This window comes from Sceloporus occidentalis, unplaced genomic scaffold (genome assembly GCF_023333645.1).
Source record: "Sceloporus occidentalis isolate IW3139 unplaced genomic scaffold, rSceOcc1.0.p SCAF_66, whole genome shotgun sequence".
NCBI lineage: Eukaryota > Metazoa > Chordata > Lepidosauria > Squamata > Phrynosomatidae > Sceloporus > Sceloporus occidentalis.
The window spans coordinates 2,419,672-2,437,483 of NW_028317046.1; the positions used below are offsets into that span (position 1 = coordinate 2,419,672).

Consider the following 17,812-nt stretch of genomic DNA (forward strand, 5'->3'; position numbering starts at 1 on the left):
GCATCAAAATCTGGTGGGGTCGGTTTGTAGCTCAGGTAGCAAAAATACAAGTAAACATAGACTTCTATGGCTACTTCTACAGCTAGGCTGTAGGGTGGATAACCCTAGACCAGGGGTGTCCAACCCGCGGCCCTCCAGGACTACATACCCCACAATGCTCTTTCAGCTAAGTGGCTGGCAGAGGAGGTTGGGAGATGTAGTCCTACAGCAGCTGGAGGGCCGCAGGTTGGACACCCTTGCCCTAGACCTTATCCAGCTATGTGTTTTAACCGAATGACGCTCCATAAAAGCGCAAACACTAGGATTTCTTGCAGTTTCGTGCTAGAGGCTCTAGAATGAGACCGGCGTTCTTCTCCTCGCTCTCTTCATTATACAGATCGTGTTGCTGGATGTAATCCAGGGCCGGCTCTGGTACCAAGTAGCGGACGCTCTGCCCTCTCCTGAGCGCGCGGCGGATCTTGGTGGAGGAAATGTCGTTGGTGATCCACTCTTCCACCACGTGGATGTTGTTCTTGTGCTTCCAGAGGGAGTCGGACTCGTACATAAATTTACGGGCATTATTTCCATGTCGGGTGATGCAGACGATCCCAAACGAGGAGGCTATTTCGAATACATCTTCGTCTTTCCACAAGTTAGGGACGCTCATGGACTCCAGAACATCCGCCCCGCACAGCAGCTTCACCTGAGGAACGGCTGCAAAGCAAGAAGCGAGATCTCTAACCAAAAGATCAATAACCCCATTCCCCGGCAAACTCGGGGTTTAGAGCGCCGCTTAAATATCTTCCTACTTGTTAACTTTATGGGTATAAAAATTTATTTGTGAGCAAACAGAAGCTTTTAACACAAACATAAAAAAATTCCGTACAAACGGAGGTTGGTAGGCGAGACGATATTTCCAGAGCTGAAACATTAGAAAGCTCGGAACATTCTAGAAACAAATATATAAAATACGTACAGATTATTCTTCTGGATATTACGTTTCAGCAACCGGTTAGGTGAAAAATACGTTGAGAAACATAATTTATGAAAAAAACGACACAAAGTGCAAAAATCTCAAGGATTTACTAGTCCAACTTCTGGGAAAACCGCAAGGAACAGAACCCTCACTGCTCTGGAAACATTTTTATCCGGACTTTGGATTTTGTTTCTATAAACGTGATCTCCCGACACCCTCCCATTGCAGCTGCTGCAGACTACAGTTCCCATCATCCCTCCTCTGTCACAATGTTTGCCTCGGCCTGGTAACGCCTCGATAAACCCCTTTCCCTCCCGTCTTTTACCTTTGCCCTCAGCGAGGCTGCGGTCCGGCACATCCTGGTGGTTGTGATTTCGTTTCCGCTTGTTGCCCTTCCTCTGCGGGGTTTTGCTCTCCGGGTTTTCTTCTCTCGGGACCCTTGCAAGGCTCTGCCGGTGATGCCTGCGAGGATGAGAGAGATGTCTCGGAATAAAACGGGGTAAAAACCAACAAAACTAAATACTAGCACTGTGGGGGGGGGGGGTCAGTATAAAGACTGATCTTCTTACTTTAACCAGCCATGGAATAGTCCAATGGGCATTTATTTATTATTGAGACTGGTCATATAAGTACACTGAGTTATGTCTCTCGTACCTTAGCACCCGAACGGTCTCTATCCATTCTGGCTGGGCGCTCTCCCATGGGTCCACCTCCACCCAGTCACTGCTCTCCGCTGCCAGCTTCGCCATGGCAAGGCGGTGAGAAGCCTCAACCAACCCTTTCTTCTTGTACCCGTCACCGACCGGGGATATGATGCCTTTAATCACTTTGTATTTACCTGTGGGGGAAGATGGCACATCGATGAGACCGTGTAGGATCCGACTCTGATTCTCCCGCCCCGAAGGAAATCATTTTGGAGTCGCTCGTAATTACCTTTAGTGCTGGAGCGCAACCGACAAAGCTTATACTTTACAGGGTGGACGGTTCTCACTCACTTTATAAACCAACACAGGCCCACTTTTAATGAGGTCTTGGTTCCTGAATTGGTCTTTTGATCGCGCAAACACACACTAACACGCACACACAAACACACACTAACACGCACACACAAACACACACTAACACGCACACACAAACACACACTAACACGCACACACAAACACACGCTAACACGCACACACAAACACACGCTAACACGCACAAATACTCTCTAACACGCACACACAAACACACGCTAGCACGTACAAACACATTTTAACACGCACACACTCTAACATGCACACAAACACACACAAGCACAAATACACTCTAACACTCACGCAAACGCACGCTAACACGCACACCAGAAAGCCGTACCTGTCTCTTGCAGATGGTCTCTGGCCAGTTCAAACATCCTCAGATGCATGACGGTGACGGGGTTAAACGATCCAGTGGCCAGCAGCACAACCTCAGCCCGATTGTCGCAATCCTCCATGACTCCTGCTGGCAGCCGCAAATTCAGAGGGACGGCCTCAGGGTTACCGACAAAATCTATTACGAGGCAAGAAGCGGAATTTTAGATGCGAGGACGTTCGCATATTCACAACCGCGGAACCTCCGATATTCACATGGAAGTCCACGGACGTAAATAAAAAAAACCCCTTTGCCGTTCAGACAAATGAATTGAAAAAAAGACCCTACATACTAGAAGTCACCGGCGCGTGATGAAAGACTGCGTAAACGAGGATAATGCAATATCCGTGTCTACGAGATAAAAAACACCTTACAAAAAGTGTCAGAAAACCGAACCTTAACCCCTTCAGAGCTTTTCACTACACAGCAAAGTATGGTGTTTCACGTAGTCGCCCGTCATTCATAGATTCTGTTAGCTTTGAGATTAGTTCTATGTTAAAGTCTTTAAAGTGGATCAGTCGCCGTCTGCACAACTTCATTTATTAAATCCACCTTTTTCTTTGTCGATCAGTGTAACCTGTTTGAGGGATTAAGCTCAGCTCATGGAGGCTGAAATAGGTGGCAGCCTGTGGCAGGGCCAGTGTTAAAATAATATCCTGAAGTTTACCCCCCCTTCAAAGGCTACAAACAGTAACTTAATAACACGAGAGCGATAGCTTAATGGGGGGGGGGGGGGTAATCATGCTGATCCTCTAGATTGTAAGCTCCTGTGAGCAGGCCAATAATATACCAACATATTTAATATATTCCACAGAAGCGATTGTCAGCCGCTCAGTAATGATACACATTTTATATATAAAAAGGTTGTAATTCCTTTCATGATATCCTTCATGTCTGCCCCTGAATTCCCTTTTCTTAGAAGCCCCACAGTAATTATGGATTCCACCTCCATCTGCAGTGTATTCCAGAGCGTAACTGGGTTATTTTATCTGGATTCATCGCTGCGGTTTAAACCAGTGACTTATTCAGACCTAGGGTGGTAGGTCCAGGGGGGGTGGTGGGTCCAGGGGGGGGGCGGCAGCCAAGTGCGTAACATCGGGGGACTGATTCCCCTCTTGGGCGATCAGGAATGGGCTGGTTATATTGGAGATCTCTGATCAGCCCGTTTAGACCATGACCATATTTGTAAAAATAATATTTAAAAAAAAAAATTAAAAAAACAATATAAACAAAGCAAAATAAATAAAAAATTAAAACATAAATAAATAAAACTCACCCCCAGCCCCCTGTGCGTTCCGCGGGCCAAAGCGAGCCTGTGTGCAGCCAGCGCAAGATACCAAGGCGCCGACGTTCAGTAGGTGGCTTTGGTTACCTAGCAACCACGTATATATGTTACACGTACAGAGATTTGGTTTAAGGGACGCAGCTATCCTGGATAATCCCAACATAAGGATATACGAAGCCCAGCTCACGGCGAGCGCCCGGAGCTACGTCTCATCACCGGTTACTTTATGCCAACCCTCCGCCGAGACTGCAAATAATAATAAAAAAAGCGCAAAAGGAAAAGCGTTATATCGCAACTGAAACAAACATGAAAAAAAACAAACAAAATATAAATCAAATAAAATCACTGGTCGTATAAAGGGTCTTACAGCGCAAATAGGCTAAAGTGGAAAAATCAGTAGGGATATTGCACCCGTTGCTATGGTGATTGTAAAAGTTTTGCTTGTTATAGCGAAGACCCTCCTGAGCGATAAAGAAGTAATATCGATAAATAATTCCCAGCGATGGTTTGTGCATCGTGTACATTTTGGTTTCAGATACGCCATGTTCTAAAATATATAAAAGGCTAAAATGTCACAATATTTAAATATAAAAGGCTGAAACATTGTTTATAGAATTGTCGCAATATACCCTTTCCCATCGGAAAATTGTATGTTTTTTTCAGTAGCTCCCCCATGTGAAAAAGCGGTCGCGCTCTCGTGTGCAGGAGAGGGCGCTGGATAACAAGGAGAAATGACCGAAGAATGGTCCACTTGTGTTGAGGGATCATTCCCGCTTTCCCACGCATTTCATTGTTGAGCTCCGTACTTTTGTTTCTGCCCAACCAGCTGTGAAGTGAAGCGAGACAGTAATCTGGCCGCGGACCGGCCGCTCCCTGCGAGCCCCTACATTACAGCCATGCTGCTGCTGGTACTTGCCCAGGGTCTGGCGGTCACCCTCATGGTCTTTGTTATAGTCATTAACTGGGTCGTGGTAAAGATGAGTGAAGTTGTAAAAGGAGTGATCCAAAAGCTTGCTTGGTAGGAGGTGTTGGGGGGGGGGAAGCAGACCCTCCCCACCAGTTCAGCGAGGAATTCTTTTTGAGTTTTAAGCCGTCTACTGCCACAGCCCCGGACAATGAATTGCTTTCTGCCATCACACTAATGAAAGAGGCGAAAGCGATGGGGGACAATGGACCGACTAATGCCCTACAGGACACCGTGAGCATCTGAAGGACACATCTTGGCTTAGTTAGCAGTAGACACCTCGGTCCGTATCTTAAGGCATTCACCACCATCTAAGGACTGGTTCTCCTGGCACAGGTATGTTGGGTCTTTCTGTATCTGGTACACTGGGGACTTTATTTTCATTGTATCTGGATGTTTTATGCCCCTGTGGGTTGGAAAAGATCCAAAGTTTTCTTGTGAATTGGCCTCTGAACCAGGAGACGTTAAGGTTCTGTTGAGGTCACATAGTCAGGATGCGTCTCTTACGTTTGGCGGCTGTTAGATACACGTGGATGCCAGAGAGGAATACTTCAAAGGTTTCATCAAAGAAGATTCTAAATCGGAAGGGAGAAGGAAGCTACGGAAATCTCATTTGAGGAGGACAGTTTAAGGATCAGTGTGAGGTTAAGGCAGCGGTGCCATGATAACCATATATCACAGGTCAACGAGGCTTTTATCTGAAACTGAAATTAAACGGGAAGGAGCTCAAGCCATTTTTTTCCCCTAAATATATAATTTATATGCAATGTCCTGCCTAAGCAGCAGCTCGCTGTCACAATGTATCAGGTGACACACGGCGCTTAAACCGCTGAGCGGCTTCTCAGGACATCCACAATGATCCACTACCTTCTGGCACATACGGCCCACCACCTCAGCCGCTGGCTCCATCACAAGGACCAAACTAGACTGTAAGTTTCTACCTTCGCCCCCCCAGATGTAAATTTTCTATTTTGTTTATTGATTTCACAAAACTAAGAAAAAATGCTAAGCTACAGCCACCAAACCTTTCATTATGCTGGGGGAGGGGGGTCTAGAACCCTTCTGATCCATCGTGAGAACACTGCCAGTGTCCTGTTATGTATTTTTGTTCTAGGCTGGTGACAGTGCTGCTCCTTGGCGTGGCCCTTGCGGTCCCACAAGTCTACGTTCTGCAAAGGTCAGTGTAACCCTCCTAATATATATATACATACACATACATTATATATATATTGAAGATGCTGTTCCACCTACTCTGCTGAATGTAACTTGTAACAATGTAACTAAACGCAGCCTGGAACTTCCATTGCTAGTTCTGCAAACCCTTCCTAGAAATAAATGATTTCATTGTGTAAAATGTTGCCTCTGTCTACATGAATTCAGATGAGATCCAAGCAGTCATAACGTAGTCTACAACTCCCACCAGGTTCAGACAGACAATGGTATTCAGCTCCAGAAGACGAGTTGCCACCTGGGTCCTGATCCTGTTGGCGTCCATTAATATAGAGTAATCAACTATTCTAAATAGCTAAAAGAGTAATTCTAACGCTGCTCCATAGCTTCCGACGCATGGCTTTTGCCCGGACGATCTTACCTGAAAATCTAGCAGGACAAGTATTCTTACGCACTCGAGAGAAGACTGAACCAGCAGCCTGACCCATAGTTTTCAAAATCCTTTTAGTTGGGGCGGAATGTATTTCCTCGGAGGTTCACGCCAACATAACCCTTATTCATAAAACACGGCACCTCGCGAACACCAGGGCATTCTTAACTACAACACAGATTTTCCATTTGCTGCGCATGTTCAGGGTACGTTAACGCCGTGGTATACGGTAGACGTTATCTCTCGCCTCGATGCATCAACCCTCTCACGGAATCTCAAGCAAAACCGTAGCGAATAAGGACAAATAATCACGAAGACTCCTTCTGCTCTCCCCGCAAGCAGGCTTATTAGTATTATCACTTCTCACTAAGGAAAGGCTAAGGAAATAAGAAAACCAACAGGCATATTTATTCATTCACCGTTCAAAACATCTACACACGTTTAAAGAAAAAAGGTCCCCTATATCAGACATGCGTTGGGCTTATTTCTGTAAACTTATAAGCACCCACGCGGATTGTCGGGTACTGTCACTTTAAGATGCCACGCTCGGCAATTAACACTATATCTACGTTGCATATCGTGACATTTTTCTTTCCAGGCCAAGTTCCTCTCGGTTCTGCAGCCAACCTCTCCTCACCAACCTCGTCGGCTTCATTGGTTTTACATTTTTTGCTACAGGTAAGCCAAGTTAGAAGAAAAAAATCTAGATTGATATACCCACTTTGTTTAAAGTGTTCTGCTTGAAAACAGGTTGCATGGTTGAAGAAGGAATGCTGATGTTGGTGCGTCCAGATAATTTGAGGTTGAGTTAAAGTAGTTCAGGAAGTTCTCATCCCCTATGAATCTAACTTATGGCTAGGGATGATTGTCAGCAGCGTTAAGCCTGGCTGACAACCCCATTACTTTGTAGGACAACCCCATAGATCAGAGGATCTCAACCTACTTAGTGCTGAGTGATGGCCCAAAACTGCATGGCCTTCTTCCTTTTAAGAGACGAGCCCTGGTTAAGACCCCTACGCCTCTAACCATATATACGATGCTTCTGCCGCAGGGTTCGCTTTGCTTCTCGTCCTGATCGATCCGATCCCCGGCTGGCTTCGATTTTCTTTCTCCGTCTTCGGGTGCGCGTCGTTCCTCGAAGGAGCCGTCACCTTCCTGCTGACGTCACTCGCCAAAGAATGCGTGAGTGCCGAGTGCGGACAGAAAGGGTCAAGTCTGAAAACTTAAGTAAAAAGCTAGATCTGCATTAGCTGGGAGGCATTAAAAGTGCTTTTAAACCCCTTTTCCAAAGATCTATCTTTTCCTTAGCGCACGCCCTGGTCTCTGGGTAAGGGTTGGACCCGAAGCAAGCATCGCTGGCTTTATATTATCCCACTTTATTTAAATATATATATTAAACCTGTATGTATGTTTTTCACATACAGGCCATTAACACGCCTGAGCTGTATTACGTGTCCATGGTGCTATCTGTGGCTTCCATTCTCTCTACAGGTAAGCGCGCCACAACTGCCATTTATTGCATACACACATCAATAAAAAAAGGTGTTTATACGAAATATAAGTTAAAGCTTTCTGTTCTGCCACATTTCTTTTTTTTTTTATGTAGGATTTTACCTGGTTTTGGCACCTTTTTGGCTTTTAAATTACACATTTCCCGGGCTGGTGTTGAACAAAGCGTCAAGGACTGGGATCTGCTATGAAGCTGTGACCTCCTGCCCCTGCCTGTGGCACGTCTAGCGGATCCCTCATTACTGAACCGATTTGTGCAATTTTCCCATGAAGAAGAACCACGTGATTTAAGAAGGACCTGCCTTAATGTGATCCCAGATATTATTTGCCCCCCATAAACGTGCAGTGGGGCTTTGGGCAGCTCATCGGTAGTTCACTGTGGTTAACTATTAAGACCCCGGTCTTTACGCGCCTTACTAAGCAGACCCGGCTCTCCCTGAAGACAGCGCTCATTTAACCGACGGTCTCTGTCAGGTTCTCCCAAAGGACGGCGGCTTTGGCAGGGCTCCCTGCATGAATTAATTATTGCACTGTGCATAGTTTAGTGCAGAAAGCATGGAGGTGGGGAGGACTTGCTGCCGTTAAAAGATGAGTCGTGGAGAATAAAAGGAAAGGCTGACTACACGTACTGAACGAGTTTGAATTGATAATTCTAGAAACACTACAGATAAGAACTTTTGTGCAGAATTCATGTTAACTGTCTACAGACACCCTGATTGTCTCACTTTCCTTATATTTTATTTTATAATGTTATTCAGCCTCTAGATCAGGGGTTCTGAAACTGCGGCCCTCCAGCTGCTGCAGGACTACATCTCCCATACTCCTCAGCCAGCCCCTTAGCTGAAGGAGCATTATGGGAGATGTAGTCCTGCAGCAGCTGGAGGGCCGCAGTTTGAGAACCCCTGCTCTAGATATATAATAGTCTAAAGCCAGTCTTGTGAACAGGACAGAGATTTTAGGATCTACTCATGATGATGAACACCTATGGGCATCAACCTTTGGCTGAGCGATCCATTAGCCTTATTTAACCCAGCTTGCGTTAGAAAATGATGAAACATTGCTGTAACGAAATTGTCTTTTTAAAGATGTCATTTTCTAATTAAGAAGCAAACATCAGATTGCGCTATTTCGTCAGATATAAAGAGGATTCTGTGATTTAGAAGGTTCACAGATGAACCTGCTGGATCTATTTAACTAGAACAGAACGACCATCATATAAAACCCCATTGTACAGCGCTACAGAATTTGATGGCGCTATATAAAATAATAATAACTAATATACTGAAGCGTAGCGTTCACGTTCCCGTAACTGGATACATAAGGGGTGATTTACAATGGTGTCGGGAGCGAGTCTGATTCATCAGAATTAGCATCTATCAGGTTTTATGCAGCCCCAGTAGTACTGCTTCTTTATTCTCTGATTTTAGCTTTTTTCACAGCTCAGTATACACGATAATCTGGTGTAGCTCTTATCTTTTTTTATCTTTAAGCTGTTTTATTAAGTAAGAGAACTTCTCCATGTTCAAGTATTTCTATGTCATTTGCTATAAAAAAATAAAATCTAATAAATCAATGAAACTAAGCTCTCGCTGGAATAACTGTCTACAAAACACATGCTGAACATTACAGGTGATATATTTCGATGTAAACAACACGTCACTCATATTATACAGTAACTTGTGTCGTTGGCTTTACAAGGGTCAGCAGGACATTAGACCGACTCATAAGCCTAAATGGAACAGATTTTTAAAGTGAAAGGACCTAGATTGAGCGCACAACGCAAATGTTACTATACATAGTTAAGGGGCGTGGCTAGCTCCAATATGCAAAAAAGGGAAGTGGGTGGAGTCAGCACCCCCTTACCCCCACCCATCAGAGATGAATGACGTACCCTCAGAGCGGTATTATCAGCTGGGATTCCAATTTGCAATTTTGCAAATCCAGAGAGCTCCTTGGTGTGAATTTATTCATCTAGAATAAAAAAATCAAGTAACTGATCACACCGACGATGCTGTTTGGCACAAAGAGTTAAAGCTAAAATACTAAATGACTTTATAGACAAATGTTAATAACCTATCTATACATGAAAGGAAACTAATAAAAGCCAAAGGGTTTTTGGCCTTTTGGCTAAGATCAAGTGTAGTTCCTCTTTGGGAAGGGGGGGGTACTATGCTGATCCTCTGGCCTTAGGGTTCGGGATAGCAAATGGAGCCCGAGGTGGAATTGCCCCGGCAGAAATGCTGGAGTCACCGTGTGTGGTATTGCACGCCACTGCACACGGTGAGCGCACGTTCTCACTGGCGGCCTACCAGCACTACCTTTTCCCCAGGTACCTTCTGGTCCTGGGGTTAAGAAATTTATTTTTGAATCCGGCAGGCCAGCAATGGCCTGTCCCTAAATTATTTTCTTTAATTTATTTAATTCACTTCGTTTCACGAGTGCCAATTAATTTGTCCCCCTTTTGATTCACGGCTTGGCCCTCACAATTCTATGGCACACGATTTTGTACCCACGTTTTTGGACACTGTTTTCTTTTTAAGAGGCAGTGAAGCCTGGACTTTGCTGGAGGAGGATTGGGAGCCTTCTGGCCCCTTCCTCTCTTCACAAAACCAGCAAGGAGTCTCACTCTTCGGGGTGAGACTCAAGATCCGACCCTCCCATGGGGGGGGTTTGGAATTTGTCCGAGTTCTCCGTGAGGGAACTCGGTATCGTAGTCCGGCTTCTGCTGCCTTGTGCACAGAATGCGGCACCCAATGGAGCACGCACCTCGGGCTTCCAAAAAAAATAAATAAAAGCCAAAGGGTATAATTAAGATTGGGTGCGTAATTCACAAGGTTATCCCCCACCATAGCTCTAATCAATCTATATATATTATTATTATTATATATATAAACATAGCAGTGGACATGAAGACATGACAATGCAGGATCCCCTAAGGTTTAAGGGGTAATCTCACCCCTTTAGAAAGGTAACCTTGCCCACCGTCACCAAGTGCCGGAGCGCACGGCACGCTGCGATGGGACTCCAGCCGCCGGGGGGCAAAAAGATTTTTCTGGCAACTAACAGCAAGTACATTTACTATCAATAACAAAGTCATTTATTCAGTAAAAGACCAATTAAGACATACCTTCACATTAATGTATGGAGTAAATGTGTTACATTGTATCATTCTTCTATACTCTATATGTTTCAATGGCAATAAAAAAGTTTTGTATTTGTTAAATATATATTATAGTTCCTTTAGATTGTAAACGAACGATAATCCTTTTATAGCCCATAGTGAAGATTCTATGAAGCGACTCGCCGCCAAGGAAACCTTGACTTGTCATTATTTAAAGATACACGTAACTGAGTCACCTGCATTCAAGCAGGGAGATCAACCATAAAATACTGGGAGCAAAGGGACCAATTGGTAATCCTATATATGATCACAGCGTGGGGGGGGGGGGGTAGGAGGGAGTCAGACCATTGCACCCCAGTGTGGTAATAAAGATGAATTCATGGAGTATAAAGTCATATGTATAGGAGCCCCGGGGAGCTGCATTATGTGTACACCGAGACACTGCCTCCTGACGCACAAACTGCCCCGTGCCCCCCTGACACACAATCTGCCCCGTGACACTGCTACTCACCCACCTCATGGGGGAACAATTTCAGCACCGCACACTGTAAAGGCGCCGCTCTGATTGGGCGCACACACCTCCTCCTTTGCTATTGGTTCGCGAGCCGTGACGCGCACCGGAAGAGTCCTGCGCTTTGTGAAGCCCATTTCCGGAAGCAGGTAGGGTGGAGCAATGTGGCCGCGATTTGTGTACCTCGCTCAGTGACAGGAGTCATCAGCCCATGTGACGTGAAGGTCACAAATTGTGCTGTACATCTATTCCATGTATCTACTACTACAGGGGAAAAGGCTGGAGGATTCATTAATCATTTAATAACCCTGGTTTTACCCGTTCAGCTCCATGCCTTTGTTGCAGTCTTCCTTTATAGCTCTATATTATGGGTTATTTCTCATGTATTTGCATGAAAGTCTGGGTTAGCTTAATTGCATTTTAACCATTTCAGTGCTCTATATCACCTTCATTACTGTGTTGCAAATGTTTTAGTGGAAATCTATACAGAAAAAGATGTGCATACAATCTAAGGGCCTCAGAGGTCTCTTCTTCACGTCCATCATTTGAAGAAGAGACCTCGGAGGTCCTAAAACCTTATGTAACTTTTTCTTTTCTATGCCGGCCTAATAAAAGGTATAAGCTTTGCCCAAACTTCACTATTGGAACACAGGAGCATTAACCCCGTCTGTGCTGGATCTCTGATCCATTTCATGTTATTTTAATGAACAAAATTAATTTCTAAGTGACCCCAAACTTTTGAGCGATAATGTAGAAAGAGGTACAACCATAGAGAGTGATATAAAAGGGGCTGACCTGTTACAGTTAAAAAAAGTTTAGCCCCCATTTGCCAAACAGAACATGTGTTTTATTTGAAATTGTTAAGGGACTATTAAAGATGGCGTCGAGAGGCAAAACTGAGACGGGTAAATTGAGGCAGAATCTGGAAGAACAGTTAGATCGGCTGATGCAGCAACTCCAGGATCTGGAGGAATGCAGGTAAAATGCAGCCAAGGTGGCCTTATTCTAAAGCTGTGGAAAATATATGAATAAATGTACATTTCTGTGCAGTTCCATACTGATCCCTACTAACAAAAAGGCACTTTTATGTTTTTAATGTGGAGTACCGGCGCTCCGGTTTATATCAATGCAAGTGCTTTCGGAGGGGGTGTCTCGTTAAACCCATAGAACCCCTGAAGCTGTATGGTGGCATATATTTCAGCCTTCAGGAGATGTGTTTGTCCAAAAACATCTGCTGGCTGGGGCAAGGAAAGAGGCAAATGCCTATGCGGGTGATTTTGGGGGGCAAGATTTGAAACTATGTTTTACTCCATTGTTATTAACCAACATTGTAAATGGAAACATTGACCGTGATGGACTAGACTGTTTTTAATTATCCATTATATTCTGTGATGCTGAACGATAGATCGTGCACACGCGTGTAAGTGTATTTTGTTGAGGTGAGTTAAATTATCTAGTAATACTTTGCCGGGATTGTGGGGATTGTAGTTCAGCAGCGGCCGGAGTTCTTGTGGGTTGTCTCGCCCCGCGGTGGAGAATGTCTCAGAAGGCTTGTTTTCCTTCAGGGAAGAGTTGGACGCCGATGAGTACGAAGAGACCAAGAAGGAGACGCTCGAGCAGCTGAGCGAGTTTAACGATTCTCTGAAGAAGATCATGTCTGGAGACATGACTCTGGTGGATGAGCTGAGCGGGATGCAGCTGGTGAGATCATTTTCTTCCAGGGTGTTTCGAGGAATCGCGGGGCGTGGGTCGGAGGTGAATGACATTTATCAGCTGCTGAAGCAACGCTAGTGAGAGATTAAGCCCAGGCAAAGTGTAATCATCAATTTAACGAGAAAACAGACAAAACGCAGACTTACCTGTACACGCTAGAGCATTTTATAAATCTCTTCTGTATGTAGAGCTTGGGAGAAGTCGGCGAAATGTTTCAAATTTTTCTTCACTTTGTTCTTTTCCATATGTCTAAAGAAGGATAATATACCAGTTTGGGACACGGGGTCTTTGCTGCACGCAAAAATATATCGAGTTGCCAGGAATACATTTATCTCTTGGAAAGAGCCGGTTACACCATATGTTTGAACACATATAATACACTTTAATATAAAAAAAACCCAGAACTTATTTTTGCAAAGGGGTTTAACTCGCCGGCTTGAAGATACCATATTTTTTTGTTGGTTTAGGAGTTTGGGAAAGTTTCTGGGATATCTGAACAATGCGTCAATTAATTGTGACCTGGAACCATTACTTGGAACAAATTATTGTGATCGTCGCTTCCTTTGCTTTGTCAACATTCTAAGACGTAAAAATGAGAATGCCCCCCCCCCCCAAACTATCCTGCATTTAAAAATAAACCGATATGCCGCTGGCGTGTTTATTTTCAGGCGATCCAAGCCGCGATCAGCCAAGCCTTCAAAACCCCTGAAGTTATCAGGATGTTTGCGAAGAAACAACCCGGGCAGCTGCGCACGCGCTTAGCAGAAGTAAGTTTTTCTTGGTCTTCTTTATTATATATTTTTAGCTCCTTATCCTCCAAAAGGATAAAATAGTGACCTCCGGCTCTTGTTTTACGTGCAGAGGTCAAAACGGTTGTTTTAAGTAACAAAACATTGAGATATTGAGATAAGAGAAATCCAATGAGGTGGGTGGAAGGCAGGATAAAGATGAAAGCGCATCATTTAGTATTTCTCTCCCACCTCCATCATTTCTCATTTCAGAAGCTTGTTCGCCCGTCCTTTGCGCTTTTCTTATTGCTGATACATTTGGAAAATTCCAATAAATTGGAAAGTTTGTTTTTTTCTCCATCCCTTGCACAAAGTTTACTTTAGGGGATGACAGACAGATGATGACTGGGCATCGTGCCACCTTAAGATAATATTTAATATGTCTTTTTTTTCTGCTAGATGGATCGAGATCTAATGGTAGGCAAGCTGGCCCGGGACCTCTACACGCAGCAGAAAGGCGAGATCCTCACCGCCTTGCGGAAGCTGGGAGAGAAGGTAAACCTCGGAGGTCCATGCATTCGGAATAAGTTATCATTGAAGCGGAGACGCCATCGCTGGTGGTTTTGTTTCCCTTCAAATCCTTTGTTGCCGGAAAACAGAAGGGAAATTTCTGAAACCAACAAAGTTTTCAAGAAAAAAAAAGATATTGTTTGATTTCATTTAATAATTTGAATCACTAAACAATGTCCGTGCAGAATACACTCTAGTAATTGCATTAAAAGATAGAAAACAACATTTTGGGGACCAGGCTGTTCCTTTAATGAACTATATTTTGAATACAGTTGACTCCGGAAGATGAAGCGTTCCTCTCGGAGAACGCAGGAGCCGCCCTCAGCCACTTTCAGAAGGTCTCAGAAGGACTGGGTGAGTACTGGCCATGCCATAGATTTCCCAGTTTCTCCAGTTTAGATCCCATTTTCACTGGACTGTGTGTTTTATCCGTGCAACATGATGACATCATCATTATTATAATAATAATATATATAGGATGTGTTTGCGTTCTGTCGCTATAGTCTAAAATGTTTCTGTTTATTCTTTCCTGCCTTGTTTGACGCGCAGGATCAGGGGACAAAGTTCTGGCCCTCGCAGGTATCGAAGTGGAGAATACAAAGAAATGAACTTCCAAGTGTCACTGACGTTGAGCACAAAGTTGGGTCCGAGTCGTGTTTTTCTATGTTTGAATCCGATGTTACCGTAGAACAGAGTGTGTTTAGCGGCCCCCGGGGGTTAATGAATTCTCTCCGTTGCCCCGTCCAGAGACTGACGTTGTATAGATTTCTTTTTTTTTTCTTTTTTAACTTTTTACAGGCCACAAAAGGTTCGTTGAGTCATGGTCTTTCACTTGATGTTATGAGATATTTAATAATTGATGTTTGTGACATGTTGCTGTGATAAGTATTATGCAGGATGTTTTACTACTTTCAATAAACTTTTTTTTTTTTACTTTTTTTTTTTTGCATATAGCATTTTTGGTTTTTTTTTTGGTGCTAATTCTATTAACTTTAGAGCCGAAATGCTGGATAGAATGACCTAACCATACGGGATTCTCCGTGGATGCTGATGATATTCTCCAGATCTCTTTTTTAATATGTTTAATGGTGCTTCGTGAGTTGGAGAATAGGAACCTGGAGATCTCTAGATGTTAGAGTAACCCTGGAAATGGGAACGTGATCGGGAAAGGGTTTAATGCGCAACCGGAGAATCCCAGGACGCGGTCAGTTTGAAGATTTGAATGGTCGGTGGAGATGTACCTTCTGTAACTAAACTGAGATCTCTGAACCGCTCAACAGGAGACCATCTACTCAACATTGTTAGTTGTTACATTGAATCAAGGGCTGAATGACCTTCCTTCCGGACTCAAGAAAACCATCTTGTCCTGGTCCATCCCTGGCTATTAGCGTTCCGATTAACGGATGTGAGACTTTCGGCTGCCCCGTGTGATCCTCAAACCAGCACGGGATCCGCCTCACTGGAACGAGGATCGCATCGGCTGGGTCGGGCTCGCGGTAGGAATGAGCTGACTCCTCGCGTGTCAGATTGTGTTACGTGTTGGCGCGGGGTGACCGCACGCTTAGTAGATATATTTTAGGAAGAGTGCATTCAGCTGCTGGGCTTAAGGGTGTGAGGATCGTCGTAATATCAGATATAACCCTCCACTGCCCGGGGGGGGGCTTCTATAATCTCACCCCAGATCCTCTCGCTGATGGAATTCTCCTGGTTTCTCTTTGCTTTGTTGAATTACGGTGGAATTTTCTAATATTCCAGAGTTTTCTATTTATATATTTTTTTATATATATTTAAAAATCATCCTGAAATGGATGGACATTCTCTGTAGGGGAGGCATATTCTGCGAAGTATGTAGAGTATGTGACGCGCTGTTAATAATTTAATATATGACTAGAATATTATTATTATAATATATATTAAATAATGTTATAATATAATTGTAATAATTAGATAATTTTTTCTGTGCGTGAATCGCTCAATGGAGAATTTTACGTCGAGTCTCTAAAGGGTCTGTTTCATAACTTGTGACCCTTGAAATATTAACCCTTTAACAGCCCGTCATACAGATTTCTTTGTAGAGACTCATCAAATGTGTTCACCAAATGGCTCTTATAGCAAGACCCTTGGTTTGTCCTCATTTAAGGATATACATTGCAGAGTCACCTGCATTCAAGCAGGGAAATCAACCATAACATACTGGGAGCAAAAGCACCAGTTGTGGCAGTCTTCTATATCTTCACACCCGGGAACTCTCTGGCTTTCGCCTGGAGGCTCCCGGTGAATCGCTGCTTCTCGGGGACGCCATTGAGAAACTCCGGGTTGTGGGAGCGACGTTGTGGCACAAATCCCCTCCACAAGGTGAAATCACTCCCAGAACCTCAGCCGGCGTTAATGAAAGCCGGTCAATGGGGTTGAAACTGTCTGGAGGATACATCGTATCGCAGTGCTATAGTTACCATTAATATTACTATAGTTACTCTTATTATTGTTACTATTATTATTACTATTAGCAATATAGTTACCATTATTACCATAGTTACTATTACTATTGTTATTATTGTTACTATTATTATTACTAGTATTAGTATTAATTCGTATTAATTAGTATTCGTATTATTACGTACCATTGCCCGGGTGACGCCGGCTGCCGGCTCCTCCTCCGCAGCAGGCCCCGCCCCTGGCTCCCCCTCCCCGGCCGCTGACTCTCAGGCTCTGGCCGGACTTCCCTCGTACACAGGCCGGAGCCGCCGACACCCTGCCCGGCACCGGACTCGCGAGGCCTTGGGATCGAGCTGCGGCCTGCCCGCTCGGTGAGTCCCGGAGTGCGAGGCTCCTGCCTGCCCGGCCGGCCTGCTCTTTGTCTCCCGCCTGCATCCGGAGGCTGCCCGGCCTCGCCTGAACTGCCTCCTTGCCTAGGCAACCACCCCCGGCTTCCTGTTACCCCACAGCCGCCTCTCCCCCCCCCCCCCCCCCCCCGCTCTCTGTTACCCCCACTGCCTTCCACCCCCCCCTGCTCTCTGTTACCCCCACTGCCTTCGACCCCCCCCCGGCTCTATGTTACCCCAACATTCTGCACTCCCCTAGTACCCCAGCTAACACCCCCCCCTCAGTGTTCCTCCAACATGTTAAACGAACCACCCTGTATCCTTCCTGAGGGGCTCGGTTTGCCCCAGCTGGGCCGGTCACCCGGTGTTCACGGCCACAAAGTGGGGGGCAGCAGTCTGGGGACTCTCCTTATATCTGTTTTTGTGCTGAAATGCCCTGCGGAGGCACTATTATTATGGATTTATATAGCGCCGTTGCACTCCGCAGCGCTGTACAACGGGGTAAACGGGACGTAACGAGCCGTTCATCGCGTCACAATCCGGACGAGATGCCCGTCCTGCGAGTAGGCGACGGGTCCAGGCAAAACGCGTTTGGGTGTGCAGGGCGGAGTGTTGTTGGCCAGTGGCCCCCCCTGGCACTAG

The 17,812-nt window shown here is 44.9% G+C and overlaps 2 protein-coding genes across 2 annotated transcripts; one reads left to right on the forward strand and one right to left on the reverse strand.

Annotated features, from left to right (window-relative positions):
- Nucleotides 1–298: 298 nt before the first annotated feature.
- On the reverse strand, nucleotides 299–2,429 carry LOC149286855 (nicotinamide/nicotinic acid mononucleotide adenylyltransferase 1-like). The gene is made up of 4 exons (XM_089493759.1): nucleotides 2,312–2,429; nucleotides 1,610–1,793; nucleotides 1,281–1,417; nucleotides 299–693 (listed from the first exon to the last, which is right to left on the reverse strand). Exons 1-4 carry the CDS (start codon nucleotides 2,427–2,429, stop codon nucleotides 299–301), a joined length of 834 nt encoding a protein of 277 aa, XP_089349885.1.
- A 9,785-nt stretch (nucleotides 2,430–12,214) lies between these two features.
- On the forward strand, nucleotides 12,215–14,956 carry LOC149286856 (protein LZIC). The gene is made up of 6 exons (XM_089493770.1): nucleotides 12,215–12,315; nucleotides 12,903–13,038; nucleotides 13,719–13,817; nucleotides 14,238–14,333; nucleotides 14,621–14,702; nucleotides 14,898–14,956. The coding sequence occupies exons 1-6, from the start codon at nucleotides 12,215–12,217 to the stop codon at nucleotides 14,954–14,956; spliced, it is 573 nt and encodes a 190-aa protein (XP_089349896.1).
- Nucleotides 14,957–17,812: the final 2,856 nt, after the last annotated feature.